Source organism: Grammomys surdaster, unplaced genomic scaffold (genome assembly GCF_004785775.1).
Source record: "Grammomys surdaster isolate TR1022 unplaced genomic scaffold, NIH_TR_1.0 142, whole genome shotgun sequence".
Classification (NCBI taxonomy): domain Eukaryota; kingdom Metazoa; phylum Chordata; class Mammalia; order Rodentia; family Muridae; genus Grammomys; species Grammomys surdaster.
The window spans coordinates 492,083-511,055 of NW_021604600.1; the positions used below are offsets into that span (position 1 = coordinate 492,083).

General features: G+C 43.3%; 1 protein-coding gene across 1 annotated transcript; it reads right to left on the bottom strand.

Annotated features, from left to right (window-relative positions):
* Positions 1 to 2,515: 2,515 nt before the first annotated feature.
* Positions 2,516 to 17,624, bottom strand: Gp2 (glycoprotein 2). Its single transcript, XM_028764261.1, has 11 exons — positions 17,598 to 17,624; positions 16,357 to 16,492; positions 14,117 to 14,560; positions 12,625 to 12,735; positions 11,911 to 12,119; positions 11,297 to 11,445; positions 9,855 to 10,100; positions 8,784 to 8,946; positions 7,072 to 7,156; positions 5,401 to 5,445; positions 2,516 to 2,818 (listed from the first exon to the last, which is right to left on the bottom strand). The coding sequence occupies exons 1-11, from the start codon at positions 17,598 to 17,600 to the stop codon at positions 2,760 to 2,762; spliced, it is 1,650 nt and encodes a 549-aa protein (XP_028620094.1). The 5' UTR covers positions 17,601 to 17,624; the 3' UTR covers positions 2,516 to 2,759.
* Between the last annotated feature and the right edge of the window lie 1,349 nt (positions 17,625 to 18,973).

Genomic DNA, 18,973 nt, shown 5'->3' on the forward strand with positions numbered 1-18,973 from the left:
TGTGCCCTGTGCCCTGTGCCCTGTGCCCTGTGCCCTGTGCTTCTGACATCATTTTCTTCAGAAGCTCTATCAAGACTAAGTCAGTTTTTCTGAATCTGGGTCAGCTTTCTTATCATTATCACCATCATCCTTCTACCACAGAGCTTCCAGATGCTGGAACCAGAGCACATGAACCCAGAGCACATTATCAAGTGTGCCATCCTGGACTGGACACTTTCTTATTCAGCACCTTGCTAGGCAGCACTTGGAGTAGAGGAGGAAGAGGAAAATTAATGGGAAAGGATACATGGCTGGAGTCCTGCCTGCCTTGTAGAAACTTCAATTCAGAATTTTGGTCTTGTGTCTCGGAGGTGTGTGCATATGAGTCTCTCTCTCTCTCTCTCTCTCTCTCTCTCTCTCTCTCTGTAAATATACATTCATGCATGAACATCAACTGACTCTCCCTGTATAGTATATGTGAGGGGTCTATGTCTGTGTTGTATTAAAAAGCCATGAATATGACAATATACACATTGGCATTTGAATATCAACACCGGTTGACATGCTCTGCTTGCTAATACATATATCTGTTCACATGTGTCTGTGAACACACATGCATATACTTTCTATTAGCACATATATCTGTGATGGAACATTTAGGACATAAGAAGCTGTGCTATTGTGTGTGTACTATACTAATGGAGGCAAACACAGAATTTAGCTAAGCCTATGTGCTCCAAAGTCCGCCTACATGGACATAAGCCCTGACCTCAGCACTTAAAAATCTATAATACCCTCACCACAAAGATGGTTTACTCATCTTTAAATTGGAGAGAATAATTGTATCTACCTTCAATATTTAATGTGAGGGTAGAATGTCCATATTTCATGTTAAAAATACTGATCATTTCAAGGTTATTCATGCTAGTAATAAATATGTAAGTAGCTGATCTGGAGGGTTTAAGTGTGGCTTTTTGTATGTGAAGATATGGCCTTGGCCACATAACCTTAACAACCTTGTGTGTGTATGTGTGTATATATAAATAATTATTAAAATTTTATGCTAGTGTAGACAGAGTAATCTAGGCGCATAGGACTGGAAACCAATATATATATATTCTGTATGTATTCTTAAGTGTGGTATTCTTAAGGATACTCTAACAGGACTGTCTGAGGGAAATAATTGTGTCTCATGAATTATCTTATCTAGAACCTGGGCCTGTGATTTAGCAGTTATTCAGTGTATTTATGTTGACGAAATGAATGAAGTGGACGGGCTAGTTAGAGAGTACTAAATCACATGCTCACTTTAAAAAAATAAGAGTAAAAAGCAGGTAAAACTAGTTACCTAGCTATTTGTATGATAAATAGGTGAATAGATAAATTGATAAGCAGACGATATTGAGGGCCAGATAGATGAAAGCTATAATAGATACCAAAAGGCAGATAGATAGCAGACATCTATACATCTAAGCTTGGCTCTAGTTAGGTGGAATTCTATCTACTTATTCTAAAGGAGATTTCAAGTTCATGTCTCTCAGAAAGCCTAAACATTTTGTTCCTGGTAGCCTTATGTGTTATCTTGGCCTGATGTAAAGGGAGCCATAGATTGAAAAGTGAAGTCTCATACCTAACACCTGCAAGTGTCTGTTTCCTTTCACCTCTGACTATTTGGGTTCATGTAGAATTATACTTCACAGGAAAACTGTACTACTTAAAAGATTTAAGAACCTTGTTCTGGCCCCAGACTTTACAATCTACCAAATAGAGAAACTCTGCCATGGATAAGGGAAAAGTTTTGATGTCCAGACCTCTGTTGTAGGTCAGTTCCTACCATACAGTCTCCACAGGAATGCAGCAGACATTGGCCTTAAAGCTCACAGGGAAACAGAAGCTGCTATCACAGTGGCCTGTGGGATATTGAAAAAACATTCTCATCCGTTTGAGACCCACCCATGAGATTAGTCTCATAGGCTATTTAGAGTTTTTTGGTCTCACTTAACCCATCTCAGTTGAGGGGAGCCGAGAAACATCCTGACCCAGACAGCAAATGGGAGTGCCCTAAGGCAGTGTGAGGCTGGGGCTGCGAGATGCTAGATCACTGCAGGTCCATGAGCAGGGAACTGGTGTGCAACTGAAATGCAGGAGACACAGATAAGCAGGTGGAACCAGCTCTATAGCTTCAGGAAGTATGCTAGATGGAATGATGGACAAACCGTGATGTCTTGTGGCTTCTGTGATCTGACTCCCAGTGTGTAAGCAACTAGGATATACTATTCCCTTGGTCTTCTTGATCCACTATCATCACATTATTTAATATAATCTCTAGAAATCATAATTAGTAAGGAAAGTATCTGATATACCTCCAGCATACAGGCCCCAAGTGTAGAGATGCATGTAGTTCTAGGAACTATTGTAGTGGTGGAGAGCATAGAGAAGAAGTGAGACCAATTTCCCCTTGGAGAGTCTTCAACCTCTTCCCCACAATTATGCATTCCCAGGGTGACTGTTTAGACCAGAATGGAGACATATCACATAGAATAAATGCAAGGGTCAATGTATTCAAGGTATCAGCTCTCAAGACAAGAGAAAATTTGAAAGAAACATGGGATTTACCTCTTCCCATTCAATAACAGGACAACTCTACCCAGGAGTTATCAATATGCATTGCATTTCCAGGGCTGTTCACGTGATTCACAGAGAGATCCAGTTCTACTGAAGAATGGCTATGAGCTATTGCCAGAGGGAAGAACTTCAAGACCAGGTGCTCAGCTGGCCTCTCAGAACAGCAGAGCCAGGAAGACAGGCAGGAAGAACATGGGCCAGGCCATCAGGAACCCTGAAACACAAGAGATGTTGAGATTTGATGACACTTAGCAGCCAATGCCAGCTGGTCTCCTTGTCTGCAGAAGAACCAGAAGGCAGCATAGCTCTAGATTTGGTTGGGACAACAATTGCTCTTCAATTTTCTTCTGGGAACACAGAAAGGAGTCTTTGCAGAGAGGTGATAGCTTGAGTCTAGATTTTGTCAATGAAATAAGAATAGGAATTATAAATTTCATTTGTTGGATAGTAATATAAGCCTCCAGCATGTTCTCTCATTTGCCAAATATTCTAGATCTGACTCACAGAACATAGTGATGTTTACCAGGAATTATCAGAAGGTAGGAGGAGTATGGGTTTCAAAGGACTAGATCAGAACTCTATTCCCTAGCACAACGGCATAGAGGATTTAGGGTTGTTGGCTCTAGTTGGTGCATCACTTATAGTGACTAATAATGAAGAGGCAAAAAGACAGGATTACAATGCACCACCTATGAGGTTTGACTATTTAGATTGGAATCTCAAGTCTACAATTACCTGGGTATATGTGGAAAAAACATTATGCTTCTTTTTGCCCAAATTTCCTCATATAGAAAATGTAACTATTAATGTTACCTATTATATCAGGTTTTGTAAGGTTTAAATGAATCAATTCATATCAAGCATTTGTTATAGCATTTGTGGACTGGAAAATATAGCTCAGTGGCAACCTGCTTGCATGGCAAACCTGTGGTCTTAGGGTCAATCACCAATGTCACAAGAAAATAAAATATAAAATATGTGCCTAGAATATGGTAAGCATTGTTTAAGTGTTGGTTTTAAAAACTAGACTTTGATATTGTGTGTGTGTGTGTGTGTGTGTGTGTGTGTGTGTGTGTGTGTGTTCTGCATACTATTATATGTTCAGTGTTAAGGAGGGGGAAATATTGGATGGTAGTTGTTTTGTATAAGCATGTTAACCCCCTCTGACACCACTACCAAATACGGATACTCCCACCCCTAACAATTCAAAGTAATTTAGTTATGTCCTAGAGAGTGGGGAGGGGAAAGTGTGCTCTTCAGAAACACAAATGTATGACAGAGAGTTTTTACGATGAGACATAGGTGAATGATCACTTAATGCTGAGGCATCAGAAGTGAATCCGAGTGATGGCAAACTATGAGAACCACAGAGCCCCCTTGTGGCAGCTGGCTCCCTCTTGTTAGATCCATTCCCTCCACCCCTAGAAGGTGCCAACATTCTCAGCCCACTGGAGAAGAGAGACAGCACAGCCAACTGGGAAGTCACTGTTCTGAGCTGTACTAAGCTGAAGGAGTCATGGAAATGGAAGAGATTTGAGGTTGTCAACTCCAAGGTGCTTGTGCTCTGTGCTCTGTGCATGTCACACAAGGAGTTTTTATTTTCTGGATACCATCAGAAGTTACCACCAAACTGTTCTTGCCTGGGAAATATTTAGACCACCACAAAGTTGAGATCTTGAACATGAAAAGAACATTTTCCTGTCTATGTTCACTAATATCTGTCTTTCAGAAAATAGAAAAAATATTTTCCATCTTGTCCAAAACACATTCTTCAATGTCTCTGGCCTATGAACTTCAAGTTATTCATCAAAGTCCCACTCAGATCTGTGCCATCTGAGCTCTCTTGACCTCCTCTGGAGTAGTTAATTAGACCTCCGTGCACTCCTGCTCTCTCTACCTGCTTGTCACTTAGCATGCCCCTGCCTCGTTTATTTAGCCAGCTGTTGTTGCCTCTGCCTGTTCAGTCATTCACCCAATACTTCCTGATCCAGAGACATTTCCTCTCTAGCTCAAATATTTTCTCTAACAGTTCTTCTAATCCATGATCTCTTCCTTCTTTGATCATTAAACCATCAAACATTGTTTGGGCATATAGCCATCCAAAACATAGATTCTATTTCCAAGATTCCTTGGCAGCCAGGTGTGGCCACGTAGCTAGATAATAAACCATGGGATATAAATGGAGGTGTTAGGTGCCGGCTGCCAATATGTTCCATAATGTTCACTGACTTCCTTCATGTTCCCCTGTCTTCAACTCCGGATGCTAACTTCGACCATTAATATGATGACCTCACCTGAAAGGGCAAGCTGGAAGGAGCTTGAATCTTCGATTGATCATTCAGTCATGGATTCTCTTACACATAAGATTTAACTTACTTGTTAGAGAAACAAACTTCTGTCTAATTTAAGACTGTATTACTTGTGCCTGTAGCTTCTATCCCACCACCCATCTTTCGTTGCTAATTAAACTTTTCGTTTTTGTTTTCTTTCTCATCCTGGAACACAAGCTCTCTGAGGGAAGGGACCTGTTTTTCCTTGATCAGCATCGTATTATCAGTCCCTAGAGCAGTGCCCGGCATGGCACACAGTCTTACTTGGTAATCACTTGCTGGTAAACGACAGGCTCCACTGTTAGATTATAGAACCAGTCTTGGGTTAGCCTCATTTCACTAAGCCATCGTCCCCAGCACACGCCTGACACACTGAAGGGGATGCTGCATAGATGTCCAGAGGGTGTGAGGAGAGAAGAAAAGAGACTTGGCAGGGCTGTGAGAAAAGCATAAGGAAGCCATGTACCTGTAGTGCGAGGCGTTCCGCTCGAGACATTAGAAGTCGGAGCACCTGTGGGCAAGAGCAGCAGGTGAGGATCTCCTTGGTCATGTTCTGATGGCTGCTGTCATGGGGCCATAGCTGCTCCCAATCCTCCCGGGTCCCAATCACCCTCCTGCCCCCCTCCCCCCCCCCCCACACACACAAGCAGTCCTCACTGTGAAGGCTTCTGTCATCTGGCAGGCACATAGTTAAGCACATTCCATCAGATTTTCCTAATGGGTTTGTGAAGAAAGTACCTCCATCTCCCATTTGCCAGTGGGAAGACAGAGACTCAGTGATGTTAAGGACCTTGCTATGTTGAGTTTTCAGACAGTAGCAAGAGCTAGAATTCCAGCCCCAGATGGTGGCTACTTCCCATTGTCAGCTAGAGGAGCCTAGGAGATGGTAACGTACAGCTCCGGGGGCGGGAGTGTGAGAGGGATTATCCATGGAAGATCAACTAAAGGAGTCAAAAATTCCCCTGGATGTGTATAGTACTATTCTATACACACGGGGACTTGGGAGTGTTGAAGCAGGATGTGTGAAAGTTCCATATGGCTCACTCCTTCTTGCTCCTCCCCTTCCCCTCCCTTCCCCTTCCTGGTTGCAATAAATTGAACAGCTCTGTTTTGTCTCACCCTTCTTCTGTGACATTCTGCCTGACCAGAGGCCCATAGATTGGAGGCAAGCCACTGTGGCCTGAAACCTTTGAAACCATGAACCAAAATAAAGCTTTTCTCCTTTAAGTCAATCCTTCAGCTATCCAGCCACAGAAACCGACAGCTAACAAAATCCTTGGCTTGTTTCCAAGGTGGATGCTCATAATTCCCCCTCTTCAAATTGTCCTGTGATACCACCCAAGGCTCTAAGTTGAGAGCTCAATAAGGGGACAGGACCACTCAAGGCAGAAGCTTATTCATGGAACAGCTCAGCTTGTTCATCAGAGAGGTAGAGTGGGAGCAGGGCTACCTCCTGAGGCTGCCTGGAGCAGGCAAGCTGATGATGAGTCACATAAAGCTGTTCAGCACAGAGTGAAAGTGAAAATAGTATTATTTGACTAAAATTAACATTACTGCATCTTAAGTTCTTCAAGGCAGAAAGATCTTTCTTTTTTGATAGGAGGGGTTCTTGTCTCCTCCATTCAGGTGGCAATGAGAACCATGACAGTACTATAGTCACTTGTGTACACTAGATGAAGACTTACAGAGTGGTTGCGTAGCTACCCCCTCTATCCTATCTCCAGAGGATCATAGCTACATTTTGGAAAGCACAGTCACCCTAAAGGACCCTGTATAAGCTGTGAAGAAAGGCAGTAAAATAGGCTCATCTGGTTTCATTCTAACTGCTGCCAATCATAAGCAAGTGATCTTAGGTGAATCCATTAATCATTCTGAGCCTTGAATTTTAACCAATTAAATGGAAACAAGCATGGGGGATTAAGTATTCTGATGAATGCAAGAGTTACACCTAATTTCTAACACTTAGGCATTTCCATAAATGTCAAAGCAGTTCCACCCATAGAAAAACACATTCATCAGTAATGAGTAAACCAAGAAAGCAGAAAAATCCAAGGCTGATGATATTGGTAAGTCTGAGCATCTAAGGTTACTTAACAGAGCTTGGCCAGCTATCCTTGCACCAAGTCTCAGCACTTACTTCTCTTAGTGATGGGTCCTAAATCCAGAATCTGATTATAGTTGATGGCTGGTCCACTACTGCGAAGTTGACTTGTAGAACAAGACTGTAGAGACATAGAACTCTTGTTATATCAAAATGTGAACACCTGGTCCCTATGTGCAGCGTGTCATGGATATGGCTATGGCTATGGCTATGGATATGGATATCGGTGGACACATGGCCTAAGCACTTGGACATCCCGTCATATGGCTTTTTATTTATTTATTTTTGATAGTGTTGTTTCTATCAACTGTGAGAATTCAGTCATGCCTTAACACACCTGAATTTGAATCTCATCTCTATCCTCTCTTATATAATTGCGACAAATGCCTTCATCTGTCTATTGTAATCAAATAGCTCATGTCTGGTTTTCTTTAGTCAATTATTCATATGTTCATTTATTTATGTATGCACACAAGTATGTAAGAAGTTCAAGGATTAACACCTACTGTCTTTCTCTATTGCTGCCCACCTTACTGTTTGATACATGGTCTCTCAGTGATCCTAGAGCTTGTCATTTCGGTTAGACTGGTGATACAGTGAGTCCCCCAAATCCTCCTGTCTCTACATTCCCAGGACTTGGGTCACAGACACGGGCCACAATCCTACTTTCACATGTGTTCTGGATCCTCAAACTCAGGTCCTTGTGCTTGCATAGCAGCCATTTTACCACAGAACTCGGTATACCTGGTTTTAAATATTAAAATGAGCCATAACAGAAGCAACATATAGACATGTCGAAAACACCCAAGGAATATCAGCTGTTCAAAACAGCAGCCAGTATGAGTAAATGCATGGGTACCAGAATCACAGCTGAGATGGGGAAGATCTCAAATCTGATAATCTAGCTCTGTGTGGGGCTGTGAGTTAGGGGCTTCTTTGAGCCCTGGTTTCATGATCTGCATAGCGAGGCTTCACTTGGTCATTGGGAGAGCTCAATTAGGTAAAGATGTGAGAGCTTTAGTGCAGTGCCTGACATAGAGAGGGGACTGAAAAGACCTTGCCAGGGCTCACATGGATCCCTCATCTGAAAGCCTTAAGTCCAGGAGTTTTCAGCATTTGGAAGTTTTTGGGGATATCCACAGTCTTTACAAATTACTCATTTATAATAGGAGAATCTGCAATCCAAGTATTCCAAAATCTGAAACTATTTGAGCTTCATTTTGGCCCTCAAAAACTTTAAGACTCTGCAACATTTGTGGATTTGAAATCTTTGAATCAGTGATGTTTAACCTATAACATCATAATCATTAATAATAGATTGTTATGCCAAGAAAAGCTGATCTGCCTTCTAAAGAGACAACAATTACTCATAAATAGGCTTTGGGAATCCTCGATGTCTGTGCAGCATTCTTCTTTACCTGCTTCTCTTATAGTCTTCTACCCTCCCACCTGTCTTTCCACCTCTTCAAACATCCATCCATCCATCCATCCATCCATCCATCCAGCCAGCCAATTTTCTTCCTTCCACCTTCCTCTCTGTCTTTCTTCCCTCCCTCTCTCCTCTCTCCCTCCCTCCCTCCCTCCCTCCCTTCCTTCCTTCCTTCCTTCCTTCCTTCCTTCCTTCCTTCCTTCCTTCCTTCCTTCCATCTATGTGTTTATCCAACCTTCTTTTCATCCATGCCTTCATCTGTAAACCCAATAAATATATGTAGAGAGACTACTGGACACCAATCCAAAGAGACACTCACTGGTTGACACTGTTGAGTAGTGGAATCACACAGGTAAACCTCACAATGCAGGAAAACGAGGTCATAATTTCCAGCAAACTTGAACATCTGCACTGAAAATCGGCTTTCCGAGGACACACCATTCTCTTGGACATTGATGGTGGAATCATGTTGGTTTGGGCAACTAGGAAAATGAAAAGGGAACGTATGAATAATTGTGACTTCTAAGCAAACGCTGGAGAATATTAAAGATCTCTCTGCCCCAGGCTCCTTCCATCTTCATGACATTTTTCTAGTCCGTTGTTCCTCAATAAGCTTGTATAGTTTAAATTTTGGGGTGCACAGCTTCTGGGATGAGTCCTCATTTTTAGGTAAGTAATCCAGGGATGGTTAATTATTTTTGTTCCCCTCCATAGTCTAGTTTATTTGGTTTTTTACGTTATTTTATATTTTTTTCCTGTGTTACTGAAAGTCATAAACGTATATACAATGAAATGTGATCATGCCCTCCATTTTCCCCCAATCCCTCTATGTATCCCTTGACTGTAGAGCAGAGATACTCATGCCCATTTCATATAACTAATATGAGCGCTCAGTGGGGCTGCCGTGTACATTCTCTAATCACAGTGCTTGGCATACAGCTGAGCTCAAAGACAAGTATTACCTAGGACCATTAATATGATTTTAATTGTGACCTCTAGGTAGGCACTTCCTTAGTTTTTAATCATTAAATGACATCCAATCATTTCCTGTCCAATAATATTTGAAATATCATGTTCACTTTAATCAATGTAAATAGATAATGGTCCATTATTACTTAGCTGAGTTATGTTTCAACAGTAAACTTAACAGAAGAACTATCAAGAACACAGAAATGGGAAATGATTGATATTTCTTTACCTGACTTGCCCAATTTAACACATTAGGCTAAAATATCAGGAATAACATTCCAAGATCAAATAGGATGCTAACAATATGGAATGCCAAATTATTTCCAAATGGGGTGAATTAATTTACACCTCTGCCAACACTGAATAATATTTTATGTGAAACTTAGTCATGACAAAAACAAATCTCAGAGTCTCCTGATACCTGTTTCTGATGATGAAGTACTTCACAGGGTCATTCCTGTCCTCTGAAGGGGTAGCATAGCAGTTGGTCAGCAACAGTTTGAACCTGGAGGTATCTCCACTATTCAAAAGGGCACCCACATAGAGTGTAGCCTCCACTGGAAGTAACACTTCTCTTCCCTCATAAGGGTTTGTGTAGCTCTGGTCTCGGAAGAGGGCCATCTTGACAGTGAATTCTCCTGCTCCATCCACATCAACTGTCAGGGAACTGAGACAAGGAAAAGCACAAGAGTGGAGATATCAGGCTTTGGCCAGAAAAGGCAAATAAATCAAGCCCTGTTCTAGTATAAAGTTACAGGAGAAAAGATGTATCTCTAAATAAACTAGTTCAGAATCCATTGAAACAGAGCACTTATTGGCATCTAAGCACTGAACTTGACAGGCAGTTAGTTGAACCTGTCTCCGGGATTTGCACCCATCTCACCCCCTGTGACAGATACATTAAGCTCTTACTCAAGGAACAAGTATTAGTACACAGTGCCATTTTATCACCTGGGCAACTGGGCTTGAGGTCAGCTCTTACAGGCTCGCTATTTTTAGCCTTACATCTCTTCCCTCTACCCCACAATCTTCAGCTGAACCCAGTTTGAACCAGATGAATGGCTTTCATTTTTATATTTATGAGCATGAGCTCTAAGACACTTATGGCCTGGAAACTTTTGAACTTTGGCATTTTTAATCTGTCTCAACCTGCAATTAAGAGCCCAGGAGGCAATTGGAAGATGAGATATCCACCCTGAATTTCTGGATGACAGTTTAGAAAATTCCCCTGGCAATTCGAGGACTATATAAAAACCCATGTCAGTAAGTTTCATTCCAGGCAGAGGTACAGTGAAAAACAGATGCAAACAGGAGCCTGGATCCCGTCCCATCCAAACTGTTGTTTCAGTCTATTTCTGCTAAGGATAGGTGCTGTTTCTTCAAAGGTAGACTGAGATTAAATTCCAAGTCTGCAAAAAAGCCTCCCTGTCCCTTTCTGATCTCTACCCCACAGAGATTATGTCTGGGACCCATGTCCACTGACCCGAAGCACCCCGTGCTTCTTCTACATTGCATTGTCTGAGTATCAATTAAGATGTGGTTAGTTTCGTGCTGCCTTTCTTCTCATGGTGAATAGACAGTTCCTGGAGTTTTTGTTTCCTGAGCACATCTTAAGCACTTGTCCATGGTACAGTGCTTCCTCATAGTGAATGTCTTCACTATTCACAAGTGCCTTGATCATGCTGAATGTTCTCAGCTATAATTCAGAAATGAATAATTTAGGGAGTGGAAGCTCTTGAAGCAGGTTGGTAACACTGTGTGGACATCATAGCGTGTGTGTGTGTGTGTGTGTGTGTGTGTGTGTGTGTGTGTGTGTGTAAAATGTCAGAGCTACATGTCAAAGATCAAAGGTCAAGACAATACCTTACAATGGGCTGGAGTGCAATTTGGAGGCTGACATTCATGTCCAGTGGGTATGCACACTGGAAGTTGACATTGACGAAGAAGTCCCTGATAATGAAATCAGTGTCCAAGGAGAGGGTGTTTTTGTAGATGGCATGGGTCCCATTGTTCTTTGACACAAAACAAAACAAAGAAAACATATACATTTGTTATGTAGGTATATCTTGAATTTAGATCTGTCTGATTCCACAGTGTACCCAGCCATGGAACCCCATTGAATTCTGGCCTCCAGGCAGTAAGGGTTTCTCTTCTGCCTGTCATATTAGCCCAGAGTATGGGAAACCCAGAGTAAACACTAGAAAATGAATGACTGATCCTTTGGAAAAGTCAGGGGCTGATGTTCTTGTTCTTCCCTCACTGCCTTTAATTAAGATCATCATAATCAGAGCCAACTTTATAAAGCTCAAATGCTAAACCCAGCCTGAGCTCCTTAACATGGACCAGAAGTGTGTAAATTCACGTAGTCCTGGAGGCTCAAAGAGGATAAGACATTTGCCTAAGATCTTACAGTTAGGAAGATGTTTCCCTTAGCACAGATCCTATCCTCTAGTAGCGATGGTGTGAATAGCACTTACCTCCAGAATGTTCCCACACTGATTAGCCACAACAGGGCTGGTCATGGACACCCAGTTGTTGGGCTCATCTTGCATGATACCTCTGCAGTTCCGGTCATTCAGGAAGGCAACGATCTCCTCCTTGAAACCCATACTTCCCAGCAAACACTTGTCCAGCTTCACCTTGATCTCCTTAGCTCCACAGTCCAGAAGAGGCTGCAAACTAGTGCCTAGGAAGCCAAAAATGAGGTCAGTGGAGTGGACAGAGGACTAGAAACAACGAGGGGCATCTACATTCTCTGCCTTGTAGTATATCCATCATGCCCATCGAGTTGCTGAATAGACTAGATGAGGTCTGGGACCCCAATATCAATCACACTCAGACGGATAAAGAGGCCTCTGGTTCAAGACTTCTAAGCATCTAAGGTACAGGTGTGGCTTAGCTGGTGTTGGGAAAACAAAATAGTCCTCCTGTATTCCAGACTAAACCAAAGCCAGATGCCCATACCACAGCCACTTATTGCTACAGTATTCCAGCACCTGATCTGGAAGCTTGGTCTGGCCCCACCCCCTCTCCTCCTTGCAAACCCACTGGCTTGGTAGTAAGTGGCCCAAATAACTCTCAAGATTTCCCCAGTATCTGTTCTATGGCCCCTGACTCTGGTTCTTGCCTTTTTCTGACCCCCCAAGCCTCATTCCTCTTGCCCTGCCTACTGAGCTCTAGGAGCTGCTCACCAGAAACTTGGAGGTCCTGCCTACAGACACAGGTCCAGTTGTTATTTTGGAGTATACATTCCTCCTCAGGACGACAAGTTATCTCACACTCCCCTGGTACAGTGGAGGGGTCTAGAGGGAAGGAATTGAGAGAAAGGATTAGGATGCAGAGCAGGGTGGGTCTGAGTCTTCCCAAGCCAAGGCTTTCATTACATCAGAGCCTTTCTAAACATATGTGATCCTTGCCAGAAGAGCCACGGCCACAATTCATACTTCCCAACTCCCAAACCCAGCAGAGGGAGGAACATCTCTAAACTGCCAGGCAAGCCAAGGACTATGCTAACTACTTTCCATGCTTTGGTTCATTTGACCCCTGTGGTAGAAGTGTGTGACAGGGCAGAATGATTTTAAGTCCTTGGTTGTCAGCATTATAGGGCCTGGGTTTCAGTCCAGCTCTTCTCACTCCAGATCTGTGATACAAAGGACAGCTGTGTGACCTGTGATACAAAGGACAGCTGTGTGACCTGTGATACAAAGGACAGCTGTGTGACCTTTCTGTGCTCCAGATCCTTATAGGAATGACTACATGGATCCTATTTCCTGGACTGAGTAGGGAGTTTCAGTGCACTGGGATGATTAAAGCAAAATGGTAGTGGGCACACTGTGGGCAGTGTACTGTAGGCAGTGTGAGCTGTTAGCTTTACCCTTTGTTTCAGCTCAGAAAGCAGTTTCTAAGAGGAGTACAATTTGAGACAAGTAACATTTGAACGAGCTTGGGTTCTCCATATTGTGTGTGTGTGTGTGTGTGTGTGTGTGTGTGTGTGTGTTTCTATGTGTGCTTATGTATGTGTTTCTATGTGTGCATCTGTATGTATGTGTCTGTGTGTGTCTATGTATATATCTGTGTGTGTTTCTATGTGTATGTTTGTGTGTGTATCTATGTGTGTGTCTCTGTATGTTTCTATGTGGGTCTGTATGTGTGTCTCTCTGTGTGTATGTGTGTCTCTCTATATGTGTGTGTATCTGTGTTGTATACGTATGTGTGGGTGTGAGCACTCAATATCCACAGAGGCTAGAGGAGGGTGTCAGGTGTCCTGTTCAGTCACTCTTCACCTTATTCCCTTAAGACAGGGTCTCTCATTGAACCTAGGTCCAGTGTCCTGCCTCTGGTCTCCACAGTCTTGTGGTAGCAGGCATGTCTTGCCATGTTCAGCTTTTTACATGGGTGCTGGGGATTTAAACTCATGTACCCACACTTTCACAGCAAGCACTTTTACCTGCTGAGCCTTCTAACTAGTCCAATACTATGCAATATGCATTTACAAGTCAGGCTATCTCACACTCAAATGTAAGTTTCAGGCTTGTACCTGGCAGCTCCCAAATTACATTTCCATGTGTATCCCTGCCAGGAGCCCAGTGGTTGGCTGTTTTGTTCAGTCTCCTTCTGACTGTCTCTCTGGCTCCACTGAGTCCTGGGCACTAAAGCTCATCCTTCCCTGAAGCGGCTGCTTACCTGTGCAGTATCTCAGACTGCATTCAGGGGTGCCCTGTAACTTGTATACATGATATTCTCCTGATTCTCCTGAACAGGCCTTCACCTGGACCTCAGAACTCCAGAAGCAACAATTTTCATTCCAGTTGGCACAGGCTGTATGGCTGACAATGCCATCTCCAAGGATGGGATGAGGTCCATTCAGCCACATAGGAGCATAGGTGTGGCACCGGAACACATCCACACAGGTCTCTGGCATCTTCACTCCTCCATCACCCACAAAGCGGTACCAGCCATGCAGGTGATCGTCACATTCATCTGATGACTCTGTGTTCTCTATGCTTCTGGTGGGATCATTCAGGACAGTATGATTCAAGCAGGGGTCAAAGCAGTTTCCAGCACTTGGAGAGCCAGGGGATCCACAGTCTAAGTCTGGAATGGAGCTGTTTGTAGGGCTTCCATAACCTGAAAAGAACAGAGAGCATGTGGGTTTATTGAGCAACGCCACAGCCCTAGGGCTTCTTATCCCTTCTCCATTTTGCTTTGAATGTCCTAATGATCCCAGTGAGGCCAATAGGTACACATTGCAGTAATTAACACCAAACTTTGTCACTCAGGAAGCAGAAGTATCAGTAGCAAGGACATCCAGGCTACCACCTTGCACAACCCCCACTTCCCCTCCCAGGGTTACAAAGAGCTTATCTGTGGGCCACTAGCCAGACATGGTGTATGTCCTGCTCACCAATGGGTATTTGGTTTTTTTTTTTTTTTTTTTTTTTTTTTTTTTTTTTTGCTCATAAGTGTAATACAAGGCTCCCTGAGAAAATCCTTAGTCATTAGTAAAGTGAATTAGGCAGAAATAAATATTGGCATGTTGCTTAATTTGGCAAAAATAAAAGTCTTAAAATAAATGTCTTAAGATAAAAGTTGTCCTAAGTTGATCTTAGTGATCACACATTTGTTGTATAGCCCTTAGAATTTTCCCATGTATGGGTGAACATACACACACACACACACACACACAGAGAGAGAGAGAGAGAGAGAGAGAGAGAGAGAGAGAGAGAGAGAGCACCGTTTCCCTTTAACGTATTATAAAATCAACATTGTTCCCTTTCAGTAGGTACATCATGTCAATCATTCCCAATCTTCGTGTTATTGGTATATTATAGGCTGAGTTATTAATTATTGTGCAGGTGTCATCAAAAATAGAAGCAAAGAACCCTTGGCCTCTACCCACCCAACTCAGGCTGCTTCTGAAACATCTTGAGTGGTTTCTGAAGGCCAAGATTATCTCCACTGAAAAACCACACACCTAACAGGACCATTTGTGTTTTAGGGGAGGGTGACCTAAGATGTGTGAAGAGGCAGAGAAATGACAAAGGGGATGATCAGATGCTGGAAGAATCATATGCTAGAGAATTTTTTAAAAAGGAAGGAAAAGGCTGTTTTTCAGCCTTGCTCATGTATGTGTTTGTTCTAAGGAGAGGAAATTGTGGTCCTTGTTATTCTTGGATCATTTCCCACACACCCTGTGCTTTCCCATGGGAGTAAGCTCAGTTCTTCCCCCACTCTCCCATCACAGGGCTCACATTTGCACCTTTAGCTTAGCTGGGAACTTTTTCTATAACTGTCTGGATTGCTCTCATTTGCAGATCTTAGGAGCTGGGTGTGGTGATATATCATTTTAATCCCAGTATTCTGGAGACCAAGACCAGAGGATAGAGAGCCAAACACACACATAGACACACACACACACACACACACACACACACACAGAGACAGAGAGACAGAGAGACAGACAGAGAGACAGACAGAGAGACAGAGAGAGACAGAGACAGAGAGAGACAGAGACAGAGAGAGACAGAGAGAGACAGAGAGACAGAGAGAGAAACAGAGAGACAAAGAGACAGAGACAGGGAGAGGGAGAGGATCTTTGAAAGATAGAAATATTGTTAAATCTAGCACCTTTTTTTTTTACAGATGTGCAACTTGATAAAGAAAGGGAAACCTATAGCAGAAGGATCTCCCTTACCTTTCAGTCCATGCTCTCTAATCACCTCCTGGAAGGGGCTGCACAAGCTTAAGGTTCCTGGCTCCCCTGCCCTTTCAGGCTCTGAGAGATTTATGACTGCCTTGCTCTCTAGTCTTTGTTTCCAATTCTCTGGTCCTGGGACCACCCGAGCAGCCTTTTCTCCCACCTTCCTCTGCTCTCCCCCTAGGACTCCTTGAACATCTGAGATCCCTGGTGAGCAGACACCTACCTTGATGTGTTGTAGATGGAGATACCAGTGTCAGAACGCAGGAGGCTGCAGCCAGCCACATCAGGTCACAACCCACCATCCTTTTCATAAAGTGAGACTTGCAGGTTACTCTGCAGCCTGCAAATTCTCCATAAATCTACAGAAAAGGAAAGGTTCACATCAGATCAAACTAGCAGACCTTTTGCCCCAGGGGAAGGCTGAAACTCATACTGGTTCAGCACCTATCATGTGACTCTGTTTGCTTCAAGTCCCCTTCGTAATTTGTCTCACTTGGGTCTCTGAACCACTCCATAAGAAGGAACCATTATGATTCCCATTTTGTTGGTGAAGAAGTTTTATTTTAAGAGTGCATAATCCAACCAATATTTATATAGCTGCTTCTCTGCAAATATGGACATTCCATGGCCAACATATGGCAACAGGTCCAGGTTTGCAGAACCTAGACTGTCGGCATGACATGCAGAAATAGAGTGGGATAGGAATAGGGGCTTTCCAAGAAGAGATCCATAGCAAGCTAGCAAAAGGTGGGCTAGTGCTGCAGAATGTCCAAGAGCAGTATTTTCAAAGTCCCTGCACAGGTGGCAGTAGACACTTCCTGGAAACTGAAGGCAAGAATTCTAGTGATTATTGGTACCTAGGGAGGAGAGTTCTATCTACCTTGATTATATGCATCAGGTTCTGCTAAAAACCCTCTGGGATTTCACAAGTGTAGCACTATGTTAGATTGAATTCTAAGCCCCTTCCTCTCTGTACAGAAGAGGACATACACTAGGCATCCCAGTTTAAAAAGATTCACACGATGAAATAATTAATGAAGGAATAAGCAAGGCAAAGAAGTAAACAAGCAATAGAAAGACAAAGATGTCTGCTTACTTCAGTAACATTTACCCTTCTGTACCCTGAAAGGGAACCTCTGGGTGATTTCTTGTAGCCTTTACAAGATGTAAATTGGAGCTAGAAACCTGTCTCTGATGGAGTATCATAAGCATATTACTAGAGAACAGACAGAGGAGCACCCAGGGCTATGCTTTCAGAGCTGTCAACTCAAGTGGACACCTATCCAGCAGGTGACTTGGACTATGAACTGACTGATCTGAGGAGCAATTGACAATGGTTAAGGTCCAGAGTCACTTCTGGGTTCAGAAAGTTTGCAGATGGCCCTAGCAAACCCAGTACATAAAAAGGATGAAACTCACCTGCCAAGGAGAATAAATCTTGCTGGGCTTAGGGGAAGGACTTACCATAAAAGAAGAACCCAGAGCTTCCTTCCTTCTCTGCCCAGTGTGGGAACATAACCTGCTGCCTGCCTCCTTTATACTGACACTCCTCAACTATGTGGCTCTTCATGATTGGTGCTGAGGTAGGCCTGGCACTAAGTTCCCAGGCACCAGGACTTGATGAACACGGTAAGATAAGCCATTGACCATCAAGGGTAGTGAAAGAAGGGTTTTTGTGCCACCGGCATGGAAACTCTTCCAGAAGGTGCTGTTTCACACGAATGTTTCTCTGTAAGCAACTGCTCTATGTACTTAAGGTTGGCTACACCAGGCACAGTCAATACCCTGCAATCATTATTTTCTCACATTGGATTCTCCAGTAAACCCACAAAGCCAATGTCATGTCCGTTCCCACAGAGCAAACACTAATAAGAAGGAAGCAAAAATGCCCAAAGCAAAGTAGACAGAAACCAAATGGGCTTGTTTGCTCTGTAGATATCCAATTCAATTCCTGCTCCTAGCTAATTGCATTAAAACACTCCTGCTTGGTTCACCTGGGGCCGGGGGATGTGCAGGAAAGGAGGGAGGAAGTCTGAGAGCTCCCCATTCCTAGCACACAGAGTTGACCCAATTTTCGATGGAATGGTTAGAAAGGGTGAATTTCTGAATGAAAAGAGATGTCCAAGATTTTCAAACAAAATCAGCACCAGGTTAGTGTCTCCTACGAGTCTTGAAAACAAGTGGACTAACAGGCACTGGCCAGCATAGAGCTGTGAGAACTGCTTTAAAGGTTTGCCCAGATTCTGTCTCTTCCCCAAGTCTTCCAATCTCTAACCCCATTGTCCCCTATGCACTCAACTTTGTGTCTCCTTTTTCCTCTGAGGCCAATTTCTACTGCCCAAATATTCTTGGGAGTGTGAATCTCTCCTGGGGTGTAGTTGATTTGCCCTGGGGTTCCACTCTCACCCACAACAGACCCTCCCTCTCTCAGCAAATATTACAGAGGCATGTTCTCAACTGACATTCCTCTTCCTTGATAACTCACTCTAGTTTGTATCAAGATGACAGAAAACCAACCAGAACGGAGTGCTTCAGTCCATCATGGGAGAGATCATAGTACGGACTTTAGTCCCTGGAAGTGGGAGCCTGTGGCAGTTCACATCATGCAAGACCAGGAAGGAGAGAAGAGCAAGACAGGAAGTGAGCTCTGGCCTAACCTTGAAAGGTCTGCCCTCAAGTGATCTACTTCTACCAACTGCACCCCACCTCTTAGCGACTCCACAGCCACCATCTGGGAAACATATGTTGGGAAGAGGGACTTGTGAAGACCATTTCAGATTCAGACTACAGCACAGAATTTCAAATTCTCCTGATGACTCTCCTGAGCTTCATAACCAGTC

Excerpts from the sequence above, each read along its gene's own strand:
- Gp2 (XM_028764261.1), bottom strand. Across the intron at positions 14,561-16,356 it reads TCCATCTACAACACATCAAG|GTTATGGAAGCCCTACAAAC; the intron begins GTAGGTGTCTGC and ends TGTTCTTTTCAG. Across the intron at positions 2,819-5,400 it reads CGGAACGCCTCGCACTACAG|GGTTCCTGATGGCCTGGCCC; the intron begins GTACATGGCTTC and ends CTTGTGTTTCAG.